The sequence below is a fragment of the Marmota monax genome, unplaced genomic scaffold (assembly GCF_021218885.2).
Source record: "Marmota monax isolate L192 unplaced genomic scaffold, Marmota_monax_Labrador192_F-V1.1 WCK01_AAM20220418_F8-fsc00008, whole genome shotgun sequence".
NCBI classification, from domain to species: Eukaryota; Metazoa; Chordata; class Mammalia; order Rodentia; family Sciuridae; genus Marmota; species Marmota monax.
The window spans coordinates 13,628,552-13,640,926 of record NW_026694432.1 but is presented as its reverse complement, the minus strand read 5'-3'; the positions used below and the strand labels follow the sequence as shown (position 1 = coordinate 13,640,926).

At 38.3% G+C, this 12,375-nt stretch overlaps 1 protein-coding gene across 1 annotated transcript in view; it reads right to left on the bottom strand.

The window, feature by feature from the left end:
- Kiaa0319l (KIAA0319 like) overlaps nt 1-12,375 on the bottom strand; it is a 115,710-nt gene that overhangs the window by 35,901 nt on the left and 67,434 nt on the right. The window contains exon 4 of the mRNA XM_046468910.2: nt 1,631-1,877. Within this exon, the coding sequence (XP_046324866.1) occupies nt 1,631-1,877 (247 nt within the window). The remainder of the gene's footprint in view (nt 1-1,630; nt 1,878-12,375) is intronic.

The following is a 12,375-nucleotide window of genomic DNA, read 5'->3' as shown; positions in this document are numbered from 1 at the left end:
TAGCTAAAACTGTTCTTATACCATTCATCAGCCATTTCTCTTATGTCAAGGTTTTCCAACTTTGGCATTATTGGTATTCCAAACCAGAAAATCCTTTGCTGGGGATAGGAGGATTTCCTAAACACTGTTTATGATGGTTCCCAGTAACAATGGCCCCTATCTACTACATGTCAATTGTACCACCCAGGGGGTTGGAGCTGTAACTCAGTGGTGGAGCACTTGCCTAGCACCTGTGAGGCACTGGATCAATCCTCAGTAGCACAACATAAAAATAAATAAATAAATAAATGAAAGTATTCAATCTACACAACAACAAAAAATTTAAAAAAAAAACTGAATAAAAGTGCACGCAGGGGCTGGGGATGTGGCTCAAGCGGTAGTGCGCTCGCCTGGCATGCATGCGGCCCGGATTCGATCCTCAGCACCACAAACAAAGATGTTGTGTCTGCTGATAACTAAAAAATAAATATTAAAATTCTCTCTCTCTCTCTCTAAAAAAAAAAAAAAAAGTGCACGCAAAAAAGAAATTTTAAAAAATAGTACCACCCACCCACCAGTTGTAACAACCAAAAATGCTTGCAGACCATTGAGAACTACTGATTATATAAATCTTATTTCTTCTCTGACAGTAACTGTTCATTTGGTATGACACTTCAACACTAGGACAGCTTAAAGAAAACAACAGGCTGGTCAACTCATATTTCAAGACTGGGAGGTGAGAAGGGCTTCCTAGATATATAAAACTTGAGATTTATCTGCCTCTGCTTGGGAACATTGCACTTAGAAAAAAATGAAACCATCCTTTATGGAAGCTGCAGCCTCTGGATGGCCCCAGGAGATGGAATAAGAGCTCTCTAAAGTAACTTTTTAAAAAAGAAAAGAAAAAAGGAAAATCATTATACTCACAGAGAGTACAATGAACAAAAAAATGGCTAGTCAAGGCAGTACAACCCAAACCCTTTAGAATTAAACTGAAAATTACTTTGGTGCCTCAGGATTGAAACCGTTAAATTTCACATTACATTACCACCAAAGAAGACCCTAGGAAATTAAAAATTGGCAAAAATGTATTTTTACTGGCTTTGCTTTACCCTCTTGACTTTTTCAGGATTAACCATTAACCAGTGATTAAGCATTTCCTCCTAATACCTTAGAGCAGTACTCCTGAAGCACAGACTTGTTAAGGTAACACTAGATATCCTTCCCATGGGTTGTTTTAAAAATAAAGATGCTTTTGTCGGCATGGTAGCACATGCCTATAATGACAGTGCCTTGGGAGGCTGAGACAGGAGATCACAAGTTTGAGGCCAGCCTCAACAACTTAGCGAGGCCCTCAGCAACTTAGTGAGATGCTGTCTCAAAATACAAAGTAAAAAGGCTGAGGATGTAGCTCAATAGTAAAGCACCGTGGGTTCAATCCCCAGTACTAAAACAAAAACAAACAAACAAAAAAATTCCACTAAAAGTAGAATTATCAAGTCATCCAGTAATTCTATTTCTGGTTATATATATATATATATATATATATATATATACACTCAAATCAATTAAAAGCAGAGAGAACTGAAATATTTGGACTGAATGCTTCACTTTTCTTCCTATTTCCAAGGGCAGGATCATAGGTCCTCACCTGGGTATGGTGCTGATGTGCTCTGGAAGGAAGCCTGGGGGGTAGGAGTTGTATGAATATAGGAGGGAGCCACTGGAAGAGGGATAGCAGTTTGGATTTTCCCAGGACTTTTTACTTGCTGAGTGCTGGCTATAATTCCAGGATCCTCTGATGTTTCAGGTTGGACTGATACACTCTTTGGCTGACCAGCAATCTCTGTAGTCAGGTCTGTGGTTAAGGGACTGGAAACTGTAACTGCCTTCTGGACCTAAAAAAATGTAAAAAATAATTTGAGTCAGCAAATGTTAGTTTCTCAGGTTATAGCTCATGAAATAATAGTATGTTAAATGATATCCTGAAAATGTAAAAATGTAAAAAATATTAAAAGAATTAAATCTCACTACCTGTTAATAGTTTGGATCTGGAATATCCCCCAAAGGCTCATGTGTTGAAAATTTGGTCCCTAGCTGGTGGCACTACTGGGAGGTGGTGGAAACTTTAGGAGGCAGGGCCTAGTTGAAGGAAATAGGTCATTGGGAGAATGTCTTTGAAGGTTATATTGTGTCCCTGACACCTTCCTCTCTCCCTCTCTTTGGTTCCTGGCTGCCATGAGGTGAGCAGCTTTACTCTACCACATATTCCTCACCATTAATGCTTTGCCTCACTACAGGCCCAAACAAGAGAACCAAATGACCTCTAAAACTGAGCCAAAAATAAATCTTTTCAACTTTTGATTATCTCAGGTATTCTGTTGCAGAAATGGAAAATCACCATACTACCCAAAGAAAAACACTGTTTAAAATGTTGATATAAAATCTGGGGCTGTAGCTCAGTGGTAGAGTATTTTCCTAGCATGCACAAGGCCCTGAGTTCAATCTCCAGAACCATACACACACACATAAAAAAAAAGAAAGAAAGAAAAAAAGAAAGAGAGAGAAAAAAAGGGGGGAGGGGGAGGGAGAGAAAGAGAAAGAAAGGAAAAATACTGAGAGATTTATTAATTTTTTTTCTCCCTGGTACTGGGGATTGAATTGAAGTTTCTCTGCCACTGAGCTACATCACCAGTCCTTTTAATTTCCTATTTTGATACAAGGTCTCACTAAATTTCCCAGGTTGGGCTGGAACTTGCAAACTTGCAATCCTCTGATCTCCTGATCAGCTAGGATTATAAACATGTGTCACCATACTCAGACTCAGTTCTTTTTTTTTTTTTTTCTTTTTGGTACTGGAGATTAAACTCAGAGGCACTCGACCACTGAGCCACACCCCCAGCTCTGATTTGTATTTTTATTTAGAGACAGGGTCTCACTTAGTGCCTTAGTTGCTTAGCGCCTTGCTTTTGCTGAGGCTGGCTTTGAACTCGCGATCCTCCTGCCTCAGCGCCCCTAGCCACTGGAATTACATGCCCAGCTTCAGTTCTTCTCTATGAAGAGTTTTTATTTAAAATAAAAGAATAATAATAACAATACTATGTATATACCTCAGTCTTCTTAACATTTATAATCAATATTTCCAATATACTTATTATGGAACAGGCGATGTAGATCCAAAATAAAAATAAAACTTAATTATTGTGTTCAATAAGCAGCAGAGTAAAAACTAAAAATATAATAAGCTAAAATAGTAAATATATCTATAAAAGTTATGATGAACTGGGGCTGGGTAGAGTACTTGCTAGCATACATGAGGCACTGGGTTCAATCCTCAGCACCACATAAAAATATAAATAAATAAAATAAAGTTATAAAAAATACATATTATAAAAAAAAGTTATGATGAACCAAAGAAACTATCTGAAGCTACTTAACCTCTTCTCTCTTGGGGAGAGGGAAGGCATGAAGGATAATCTTTACAAAAGAAAAACATATCCTGGATAAGGAGAGTCCTAAGCTGGGTTTTAAAGGATAAAGTTGTTTACTAAACAAAAGAATGAGTATAGGCACAAGAAATGAAATTAGCAAGGTCTGTTCTGGGAACTGAGAGCCAAAAGCAAAGTAAGAAGCAGGAGGTGATGGAAGATGAGCTAGAAAGATAGGTAAGGGCCACAGAAGAAGGCTACAGGCCAGGTTAAAGAGGCAGCCTGGTGAGCAATTAAAGAGTGTGTGCAGGGAAGTGAAAGGTCACATTGTCCTATATGGGTCTGAGAAGTAAAGCAACAGCCAGGATTGTAGTGAAATACACTCAGGAGTGTACTGCAGTCATCCAAATGAGAAATGATGGGTGGCTACAAGGGTGGTAGAATGTTACTTTTTAAAATCAACTCAGTGGAAATATAATTCAAAACTAAACTGCACACATTTCAAATGTATACAGTCAGTCAATCTTTTCAAAAATGTGTATACCCACTTAAACACAATTAAGAAACAGTACATTTCTATCAGCCCCAAAAGTTCATTCATACCCCTTTCAGTAAATTCCTGCCTCTACTTCCAGGTTCAGGCAACCACTGATTTGTTTTCTAAGATTAGTTGGGGTTTTCTTACATTTCTATAAAAGGAACCATATACACACTATTTTTGTTTCTGGCTGCTTTCCCTCAACATGTTTTGGAGATTCATCCATGGTATTGTGTATATCAGTAGCACACTCTTTTATTGTTTCAATTTTTGTTTTCCACTCATCTATCAATGGAGATTAAGTGGTTTTCAGTTCTCAGCTATCATAAGTAAAGCTGTTATGAATGTTTGAACCCAGATCTTTCTGCAAACATATCTTTTAATTTCTCTTGGTTAAATATTTAGAAGTAGAATTGCTGATTATATACATAAGGGCATGGTTAACATTCTAAGAACCTGAGAACTGTTATCTAAGGCTGCTTTATCATTCTGCATTTCTACCAGCAATGCTTTAGAGTTCTAGCTGCTCACAACTTCACCAACACATGGTATTCTTGGTCTTTTTATTTCTTGTCATTGTAGTGGTCATGAAGTGATATCTTAACATGGTTTAATTTGTATTTTCATGGATATTAATAATGTTGAACATGTTTTATTCATTAGTGTATAGATGGATATCTGATTGGTTCCAGTTTTTTGCTTATTATGAACTGAGGTACCATAGCCATTCCCCAGCAAGTCTTTTTATAGACCTGACCTTTCATTTCTCTTAGGTAAATACTTAGGAGTAGAATGTTCAGTCATAGGGAAAGTGTACCTTTATCTTTTTTTTTTAGATTGCTAAATAGTTTTTAAAAGTTGTTGTAACATTAGATAGCCACCAACAGTTTGAGAACTCCAATTATATCCTTCAACCTTGCAATTCTCCTACCTCAGTTTTCCAAATCACTGGAATTACAGAAGTGTACCACCATGTTCAGCTTTGGAAGCCTTTTTAATTTTAGTCATTTTAGAGGTTGTAGTGGCATTCCATTATGGTTTTGATTTCTTGATTTGCATTTTCCCAATGATTAATCACACTGATCAATTTTTCATGTATTTATTGGACATCTGTATAATTTTAATGGACTATATGCTCATATATTTTGTCCATTTTTAAAATGGGTTATTAGTTTTGAGTTATAATAACAACTCTTTATATATTCTACAAACAGGTCCTTTGTCATACATGGAACTTACAAATATGTTTTCCCAAATTGTAACTTGCTTTTTCACTTTATTAGCATTATCTTTTATTGTTGGTGGGGTTCTTTGGGGTTTTGTTTTTGTTTTTTGGTACTAGGGATTGAACCCAGCAGTGCTTATCCACTGAGCCACATCACTTTTTTTTTTTTTTTTGGAGATGGGGTCTTGCTAAGTTGCTTAGGGCCTTGCTAAATTGCTGAGGCTGGCTTTAAACTTGTGACCCCTGCCTTAGCCTCCAAAGTTGCTGGAGTTATAGGCATGTGCCAGCAGCATTATCTTTTAATTCACAAAAATTCCTAACTTTGATGAGTTCCAATTTACCACCTTTAAAAAAAAAAAAAAAAAAAAAAAAATATATATATATATATATATATATATATATTAGTTGTTGATGACCTTTATTTTATTATTTATATGTGATGCTGTGAATCGAACCCAGCGCCTCACATGCCAGGCAAGTGCCCTACCACTGAGCCCCAGCCCCAAATTTACCACCTTTTTTAATGGTTCATGATTTTAGTAACATATCTAGGAATTTTTTTTCCAAACCAAGATCATAAAATTTTTCTCTTGTGTTATACAAATTTTATAGTTTTAACTCCTAAACTTGGGTCTATGATCCATTTTGAACTACTCTTGCTGTACTGTAATGGGTAAGGGTCAATTTTTTGTTGTTGTTATTGTTGGTTGTTTATCAGTATCCAATTGTTCTAGCACCATTTAAAAGATTACCCTTTCCACCAGCCAGGCTAGCAGGATTGCAAATTCAGAAATACCCTAGCAAGCCCTAAGTAACTTAGTGAGACCCTGTCTCAAAATAAAAAATAAAAAGGGTTGGGGATATGGCTCACTGGTTAAGCACCTCTACTTTGTTCTATCTATTTAGTCTATTTTCATGCTAATACCACTGCCCTGAATACTTGGCTTTTATAGCAAGTCCTACAGTTAGTTAAGTCCTCAAACTTTGTTGTTCTTTTTCAAAATTGTTTTGATTATTCTAGGTCCCAATCCAGTACACAGTTGTATCAGTTCCCTAGAGCTCCCATGACAAATTACCACAAACTTGGTAGCTTTAGAACAACAGAAATTTATCACAGTTCTGGAGACCAGAAGTCTAAAATTAAGGTATTTGCAGGGCCCTACTCCTCTCTCTGGGGTATTCCTTTGCTTCTTACAAATATGTTTTCCCAAATGCTCTTAGCATTCCTTGACTTTGGCTTGTAACAACGCAACTGTAACCTGTGCCCCCATCTTCACAGAATCTTCTACCCTTTGTCAGCTGGTTCAAATCTCCCTTTCTTTTGTAAAGTCACCAGTCATTGAATTCAGAGCCCACCCTCTCATCAGAAGATACTTAGCTAATTACATTTACAAACTCACTATTCCCAAAATAGGTAACATGCTGAAATTTCAGAGGGAGTGGAAGGGAGGTGGAGGGAACACTAATTGACCCATTTTGATAACTTCTCTTTCTGTTTATTTAGTTCTCAAATTTCTCTCAGCAGTGCTTTGTAGTTAGTTTTCAGTATATAGTTCTTGCATATATTTTGTTAGAGTTATTCCTATGTATTTTAGGTTTTTTGGATGCTTTAATACATTTTTAAACTCCAACTCCCAACTGCCCATTGTTAGTAAACACAATTCATTTTTGTATACTGACTTATCCTACAATCTTGCTAAATTTTATGTAGATTTCTTGACATTTTCTAGGTACAAAATCATATTATCTATGAATAAAGGAAGTTTTGCTTCTTCCTGTCAAATCTGTATTTCCTTCATTTCTATTTATTGCATGATCACATTGGCTAGTGTTAGATAAGGAAAATTTAAAAACCCAAGATAGTGCTGCCTGGGAAAAGGGAGTGAAAAAGAAAGCCATACATTGATATCTTTCATCTCTCCCAAGATAAATCCTTTTCATCAAACCTAGAATGACAGTAACTGTGAAACACTAATCTCTTCCTGAGTGCCCAAACTGACATGCTCACAAAAACACCTCTCGGTATAATCTATATAAACCCAAACTCCTCCTTTGGCCAATGGCTCATTTTCCACCAAGAGAGTAGGTCTATTGGAGGTGTAATACCGTTCCTGAATAAAAGGCTGAGATGATCCATGAAGTTTGCATCCAGCCAGTCTTTTGGTGCTAACAGCTAGGACTTCTAATATGATGTTGAAGAAAAGTGGTTCGAGCTATTTCCTTATTTAAGTAACTATCATATCATTTTCCTTTAAAACTCTGACCATTGTTTAATTTTTTAAAACATGTTTTTGAGGGAGATGTAGAAGGGCTTGGGTAGCCAGGTCAAGGTAGTGAGTGAGGAGCAGGAAAGGAGTTTCTGATGAGGTCAATTCCTGCTTGACAAAAGGGCTTATGGACACAAGTGGGGGACCCAATCAGACAGACACTTCCATACTAGTGCTCCTAAGGGGGATCCATCAGAAAAACTAACCAATCAATAATAGTGAGGAGCACAAGGACAGGGGAGGAGATGAGGAAAGGAGGAAATTCCAGAGACCATAAAAAGAACAAGACTCCCCCCACTAGATTTTCAGCTCTGGGGCCCTCTTCTCTTAAGAGAAGTCTGCCTCTGTTTTTCTGTCGCCTTTGTGGTAAACCTATTTCTTACTTGTTATCTCTGTGTCCTGTTCTTCAATTCTTGAACAGAGACAATGAACCCTGCATCCCTAGATGGTAAGGTGTTTTTTTGTTTGTTTGTTTGTTTTGTGTATGTGTGTGGTGCTGGGGATTGAACCCAGGGCCTTGTGCATATGAGGTAAGCACTCTACTAACCTATGTCCCTAGCCCAAATGGTAACATTTTTTAACAGCTACCTTGAACTCTCTGAATAGATCTAATGGTGAGGCCCAGTCAGAATTGTTTTCTACTAATTTTTCCCCCTGAATATAGGTCACACTTTTCTGATTCTTTCCTTACAAGTCTCATACTATCTGGTTGAAAACTGGATATTTTCAATCATATATTGTGTTTTTTGATGGGCTATTGATTATTTTTAGTAAATTGCCTGTACTTAAATGTCAGAATCTGACTTTCCCATAGTTTGTTGCATCTGATGTCTCTACTCAGTTTTTTGGTTATGTTTTGTTTAATTTTAGCCTGGCTGCCTAAGGAAGCATCCCTGCGTCTGCATAGTTCACTACTAGTCAGCTAACAATTTGAGCAGAGGTTGCTTATATATCTTAAGCCCATAAAGTATGTGCTCTGTTAATCCACTGTTGCTTGAGGAATGCATTCAAAATTGCAGCCAATTCTCAAGTATGCCCTAAGTTTTCCTTTTTATTAGACATTCTTGGATCTCTCTTCACATGCAGGTAGTTTCTTTTCTTTTTTAAATATTTTTAGTTGTAGATGGACACAATACCTTTATTTTGTTTATTGTTGTTGTTGTTGGGTTGTTTTTTTGTTTTTTTAAAATTTTTTTTGTGTGGTGCTGGGGATTGAACCCAGTGCCTCATGCATGCTAGACAAGTGCTCTACCACTGAGCTTCAGCTCCAGCCCACAGGTAGTTTCTTAATAATCCAGAAAGAAACATGTGGAATGTTTATCTCTGGCTCTTTTTTTCAGGAATTTCTCTAATGTTTCTGGCAGGTCTACAACTCCACCACCCCAAAAGGCACTACAACTTCTAGCCAGCAAAGCCATGGATTCTACCCATTTGACTCTAACCAAGTTTGCCACTTTCAGTTGGCAAAGCTGTGATTTTACACCATCTACTCCAAACCAAGTCAGCCCCCTCTGGCAAGAAAGTTGTTACTTTCACAGTTGGGCAAAATTGGTAAAACCACCATTCTTGTTACCAGAGCTGAGACAATGGAGATAGGGACAGGTGGGAGAAACCCTAGGAAAATAACCATTGACTCCCACTGTACTCACTCAAAGCATTACCAGCTTTTTAATAATAAATACTTTTTAATTTGTTTTTGCTGCTTACATAAGGGGACAGATAGATGAGAATGGTGGGAACACGAAGTTAAGAGAATAATTCTATAAAATGAGCCCGCTGTGGGCTGGGGTCGTGGCTCAGTGGTAGAGTGCTTGCCTAGCAAGTGTGAGGCACTGGGTTCGATCCTCAGCACCAGATAGATAGATAGATAGAGTCCATCTACAACTAAAAAATGTTTTTTAAAAAAATGAGCCTACTGTGCTGACCCCCCACAAGCCTTCTTTGCCAAAAAGCAATCTGCCTGCAGCCCCACCAGGCCTGAGTGGACAGAATATGTCACATTCCTCAGCAAACTGAGCAGGGGGTAAAGGTCAGACTGTCAGTGTAGGTAATGAAAGATGAGAGTCAAGAGGATGAGGGCTGGTTATCAAGGAAAAGACAAAGGGTTGCTAACAGTTAGCCCTTGTGCTCCTGCTCCTTCCTGCCCTCAGGCAAGTACACGGAGAAGAAAGAGAAGGCAATGATTCAAAAGGGGATTCTGAGTGTCCCACTCAGAAGACACCCAGCTCTGGGCCCCCTTCTCTTTGGAGAATTCTGTTGTTACCCCTTTTCTTAAATAAAACTTGCTTTCCATGCTTGCCTCGGCATTTCTCAAGTGTTTAAACTTCAACACTAGGGAAACAAGGACCAGTTCCTGATCTTCCAAGATCTGATCTGCAAGACTAGTATCACTTCTTCCCTCTCTCCCCCAGGGTAGGGAACACAACCCAAAGGCACTCTACAAGTGAGCTCCAACCCCAGTCCTTCTTTTTCATTTCTGAGTCAGAGTCTCACTAAGTTTCTGAGGCTGGCCTTGAATTTGCAATCCTCCTACCTCAGTCATTGAGATTATAGGGATTACAGGCATTCACCATGGCACCCAGGGCTTCATTTTATTTATTTTAAGAGAGAGAGAGAGAGAATTTTTAATATTTATTTTTAATTTTTGGTGGACACAACATCCTTATTTTATTTTGTATGTGGTGCTGAGGATTGAACCCAGCACCCCACGCATGCCAGGCGAGCGCGTTACTGCTTGAGCCACATCCCTAGCCCGCTTCATTTTATTTCTAGTGCCCTGAAATATTTGGTTTTGCCTCAGTTTTATATTTGTTTTTTTTTTTTTTTACAATAAAATTACCAACCCCTTCTTACTGAAGTCCTCTTGTTTTCAATTTCCCGTTTATAAAATTATCCCATATTTCTTTTTTTTTAATCCCTTATCTGTTCACTCACTAAAACCAATTTCCTTTAATTCTCTGAATATATGTATACAGTAGCTACTTTTAAAAAAAAATTTAGTTGTTGATGTATCTTTATTTTGTTCATATTTATACGTGGTACTGAGAATCGAACCCAGTGCCTCACATATGTGAAGATAAGCTCTCTACTACTGAGCCACAACCCCAGCCCTACAGTAGCTACTTGACTACATATTCCAACATCTGAGTCAACTTGGAGGTATTTTTCTATTGACTGCCTTTTGTGCCTGAGTATGTTTGCTCTCTCCTGATCATTTGCATGTCTAATAATTTTTGGCTGAATACAAGACATTCTGTCTGAAATATGCAGTAGTTCTGGATTCTATTGTATTTTCTTTGGAATTGTTGGGGGTTTTCCCTAGTAGGCAAGTAACTTACATAAACTTAAACTATAAGCTTTGTCCCTCCTACAGTGTTCAACAACTGCTATTTCTGTGTAATTCTTACAGCTGCTTTTTTTTTTTTTAAAGGGGGGGGGGGAGAGAGAGAGAATTTTAATATTTATTTTTTAATTTTTTTCGGCGGGGCACAACATCTTTGTTTGTATGTGGCGCTGAGGATCAAACCCGGGCCGCAAGCATGCCAGGCGAGCGCGCTACCGCTTGAACCACATCCCCAGCCCTACAGCTGCTTTTTCAACCTGGTTCCTACATGTCAGCCTGTGTTACTGATAACTAACTAGCCAACAATTTGGCCAGAGATTATTTGGGGCCTGTCCTAGCTGAACTTTCTTCCCTAATTTTTCAGCCTGAGATTCTGTCTTCTGACAGATACCTCAAACCCATAAAGCTTTAGATTTCTGCCACCTAATTTCCCATGGTTAGTTCAAACTAACTAAAAACAACTAAGACTAACTTGAAAAAGTCCCACGGTTAGTTCACTCAGTTCAAAAAGTGGTAAATTCACAGAGCTCACCTGGTGTTCTGTCTTTCAAAGAAGGTTCTGTCCTTCAAAGACAGAACTCTACCCTTCTGACCTCTGCCTGCTTTTTCACCAGGCCTCTTGAGTCTCCCCATTCAGGTATAGTTTAGAGGTTCAGCCAGGGATTTTAGTTTATAGTCAGTTATGGGTTCACCCTCCTCTGTGGCTTTTATTTATAAGGTCCTTCTGCTAAATTTCCAGGTACTTTTTATATTGGGAACTCTGTTCTTGACCACCTTAAGGAAGCAAAGCTGGGGTTTTCCTGTGCCACTTTTCTCTGCTGTGGAGATTGTTGAATGCCCTCAGGCAAAAAAAAAAATTTAAAGCTGCAAATTCATAATTCTAATCACTTCTGATAGACCCAACCTGATCCTTTCTTAAAATTGGGAGCCATCTTGCCACAAAGCCATGAAAAGATAATTTCGGCTTTACTATAAATTACTGCAAATTCTGAACCTGCTTGGAATGCCTGACGGTGCCTTGAACTCACCCATGCCTGGCTCTGACCAGATAGCAGCCCTCTCTGAAACTTAGTGACACCTCATAAATATTGGCCTTCCCTAGCCAAACAACGACCCTCTCTGAGGCTCTAATGGTCCTCATAAATTCTGATGTTGGGGCCAGCAAAAAATGTAAACTACCATTAGTGTGATGCTTGTCAGAGTTCTGTTATCTGTAACCCCCCTTTGTGTAACTTTCTGGGCTATAAAGCTGGGCTGCAGGAAAGATGGGGTGGCTGTCTTGTTCCCACCGTTTTTGGGAGGGAGAGGCAGCCCCACCAGTCGAAATAATAAGCTTGCTTTAATTTGATTTTAATTTGAGTCAGTGGTCTTTTCTTGCATCCTGGTCTAACAACTTCCAGTTGCCATTTTTCAAAATTATACTTTCCTCTTGCTTCTGTCTGCTTTTGGATGTCTTCCAGTCCTTGAGATACTTTCTTTTTTAAACAGATTTTATCATTATTATCTGTGGGAAGGTTCAGGAGACCACTTCACTCTGCCATCATTACTGGAAACACCCTCTGTAGGACAGATTTTAAAATATTAAAGATCTAATA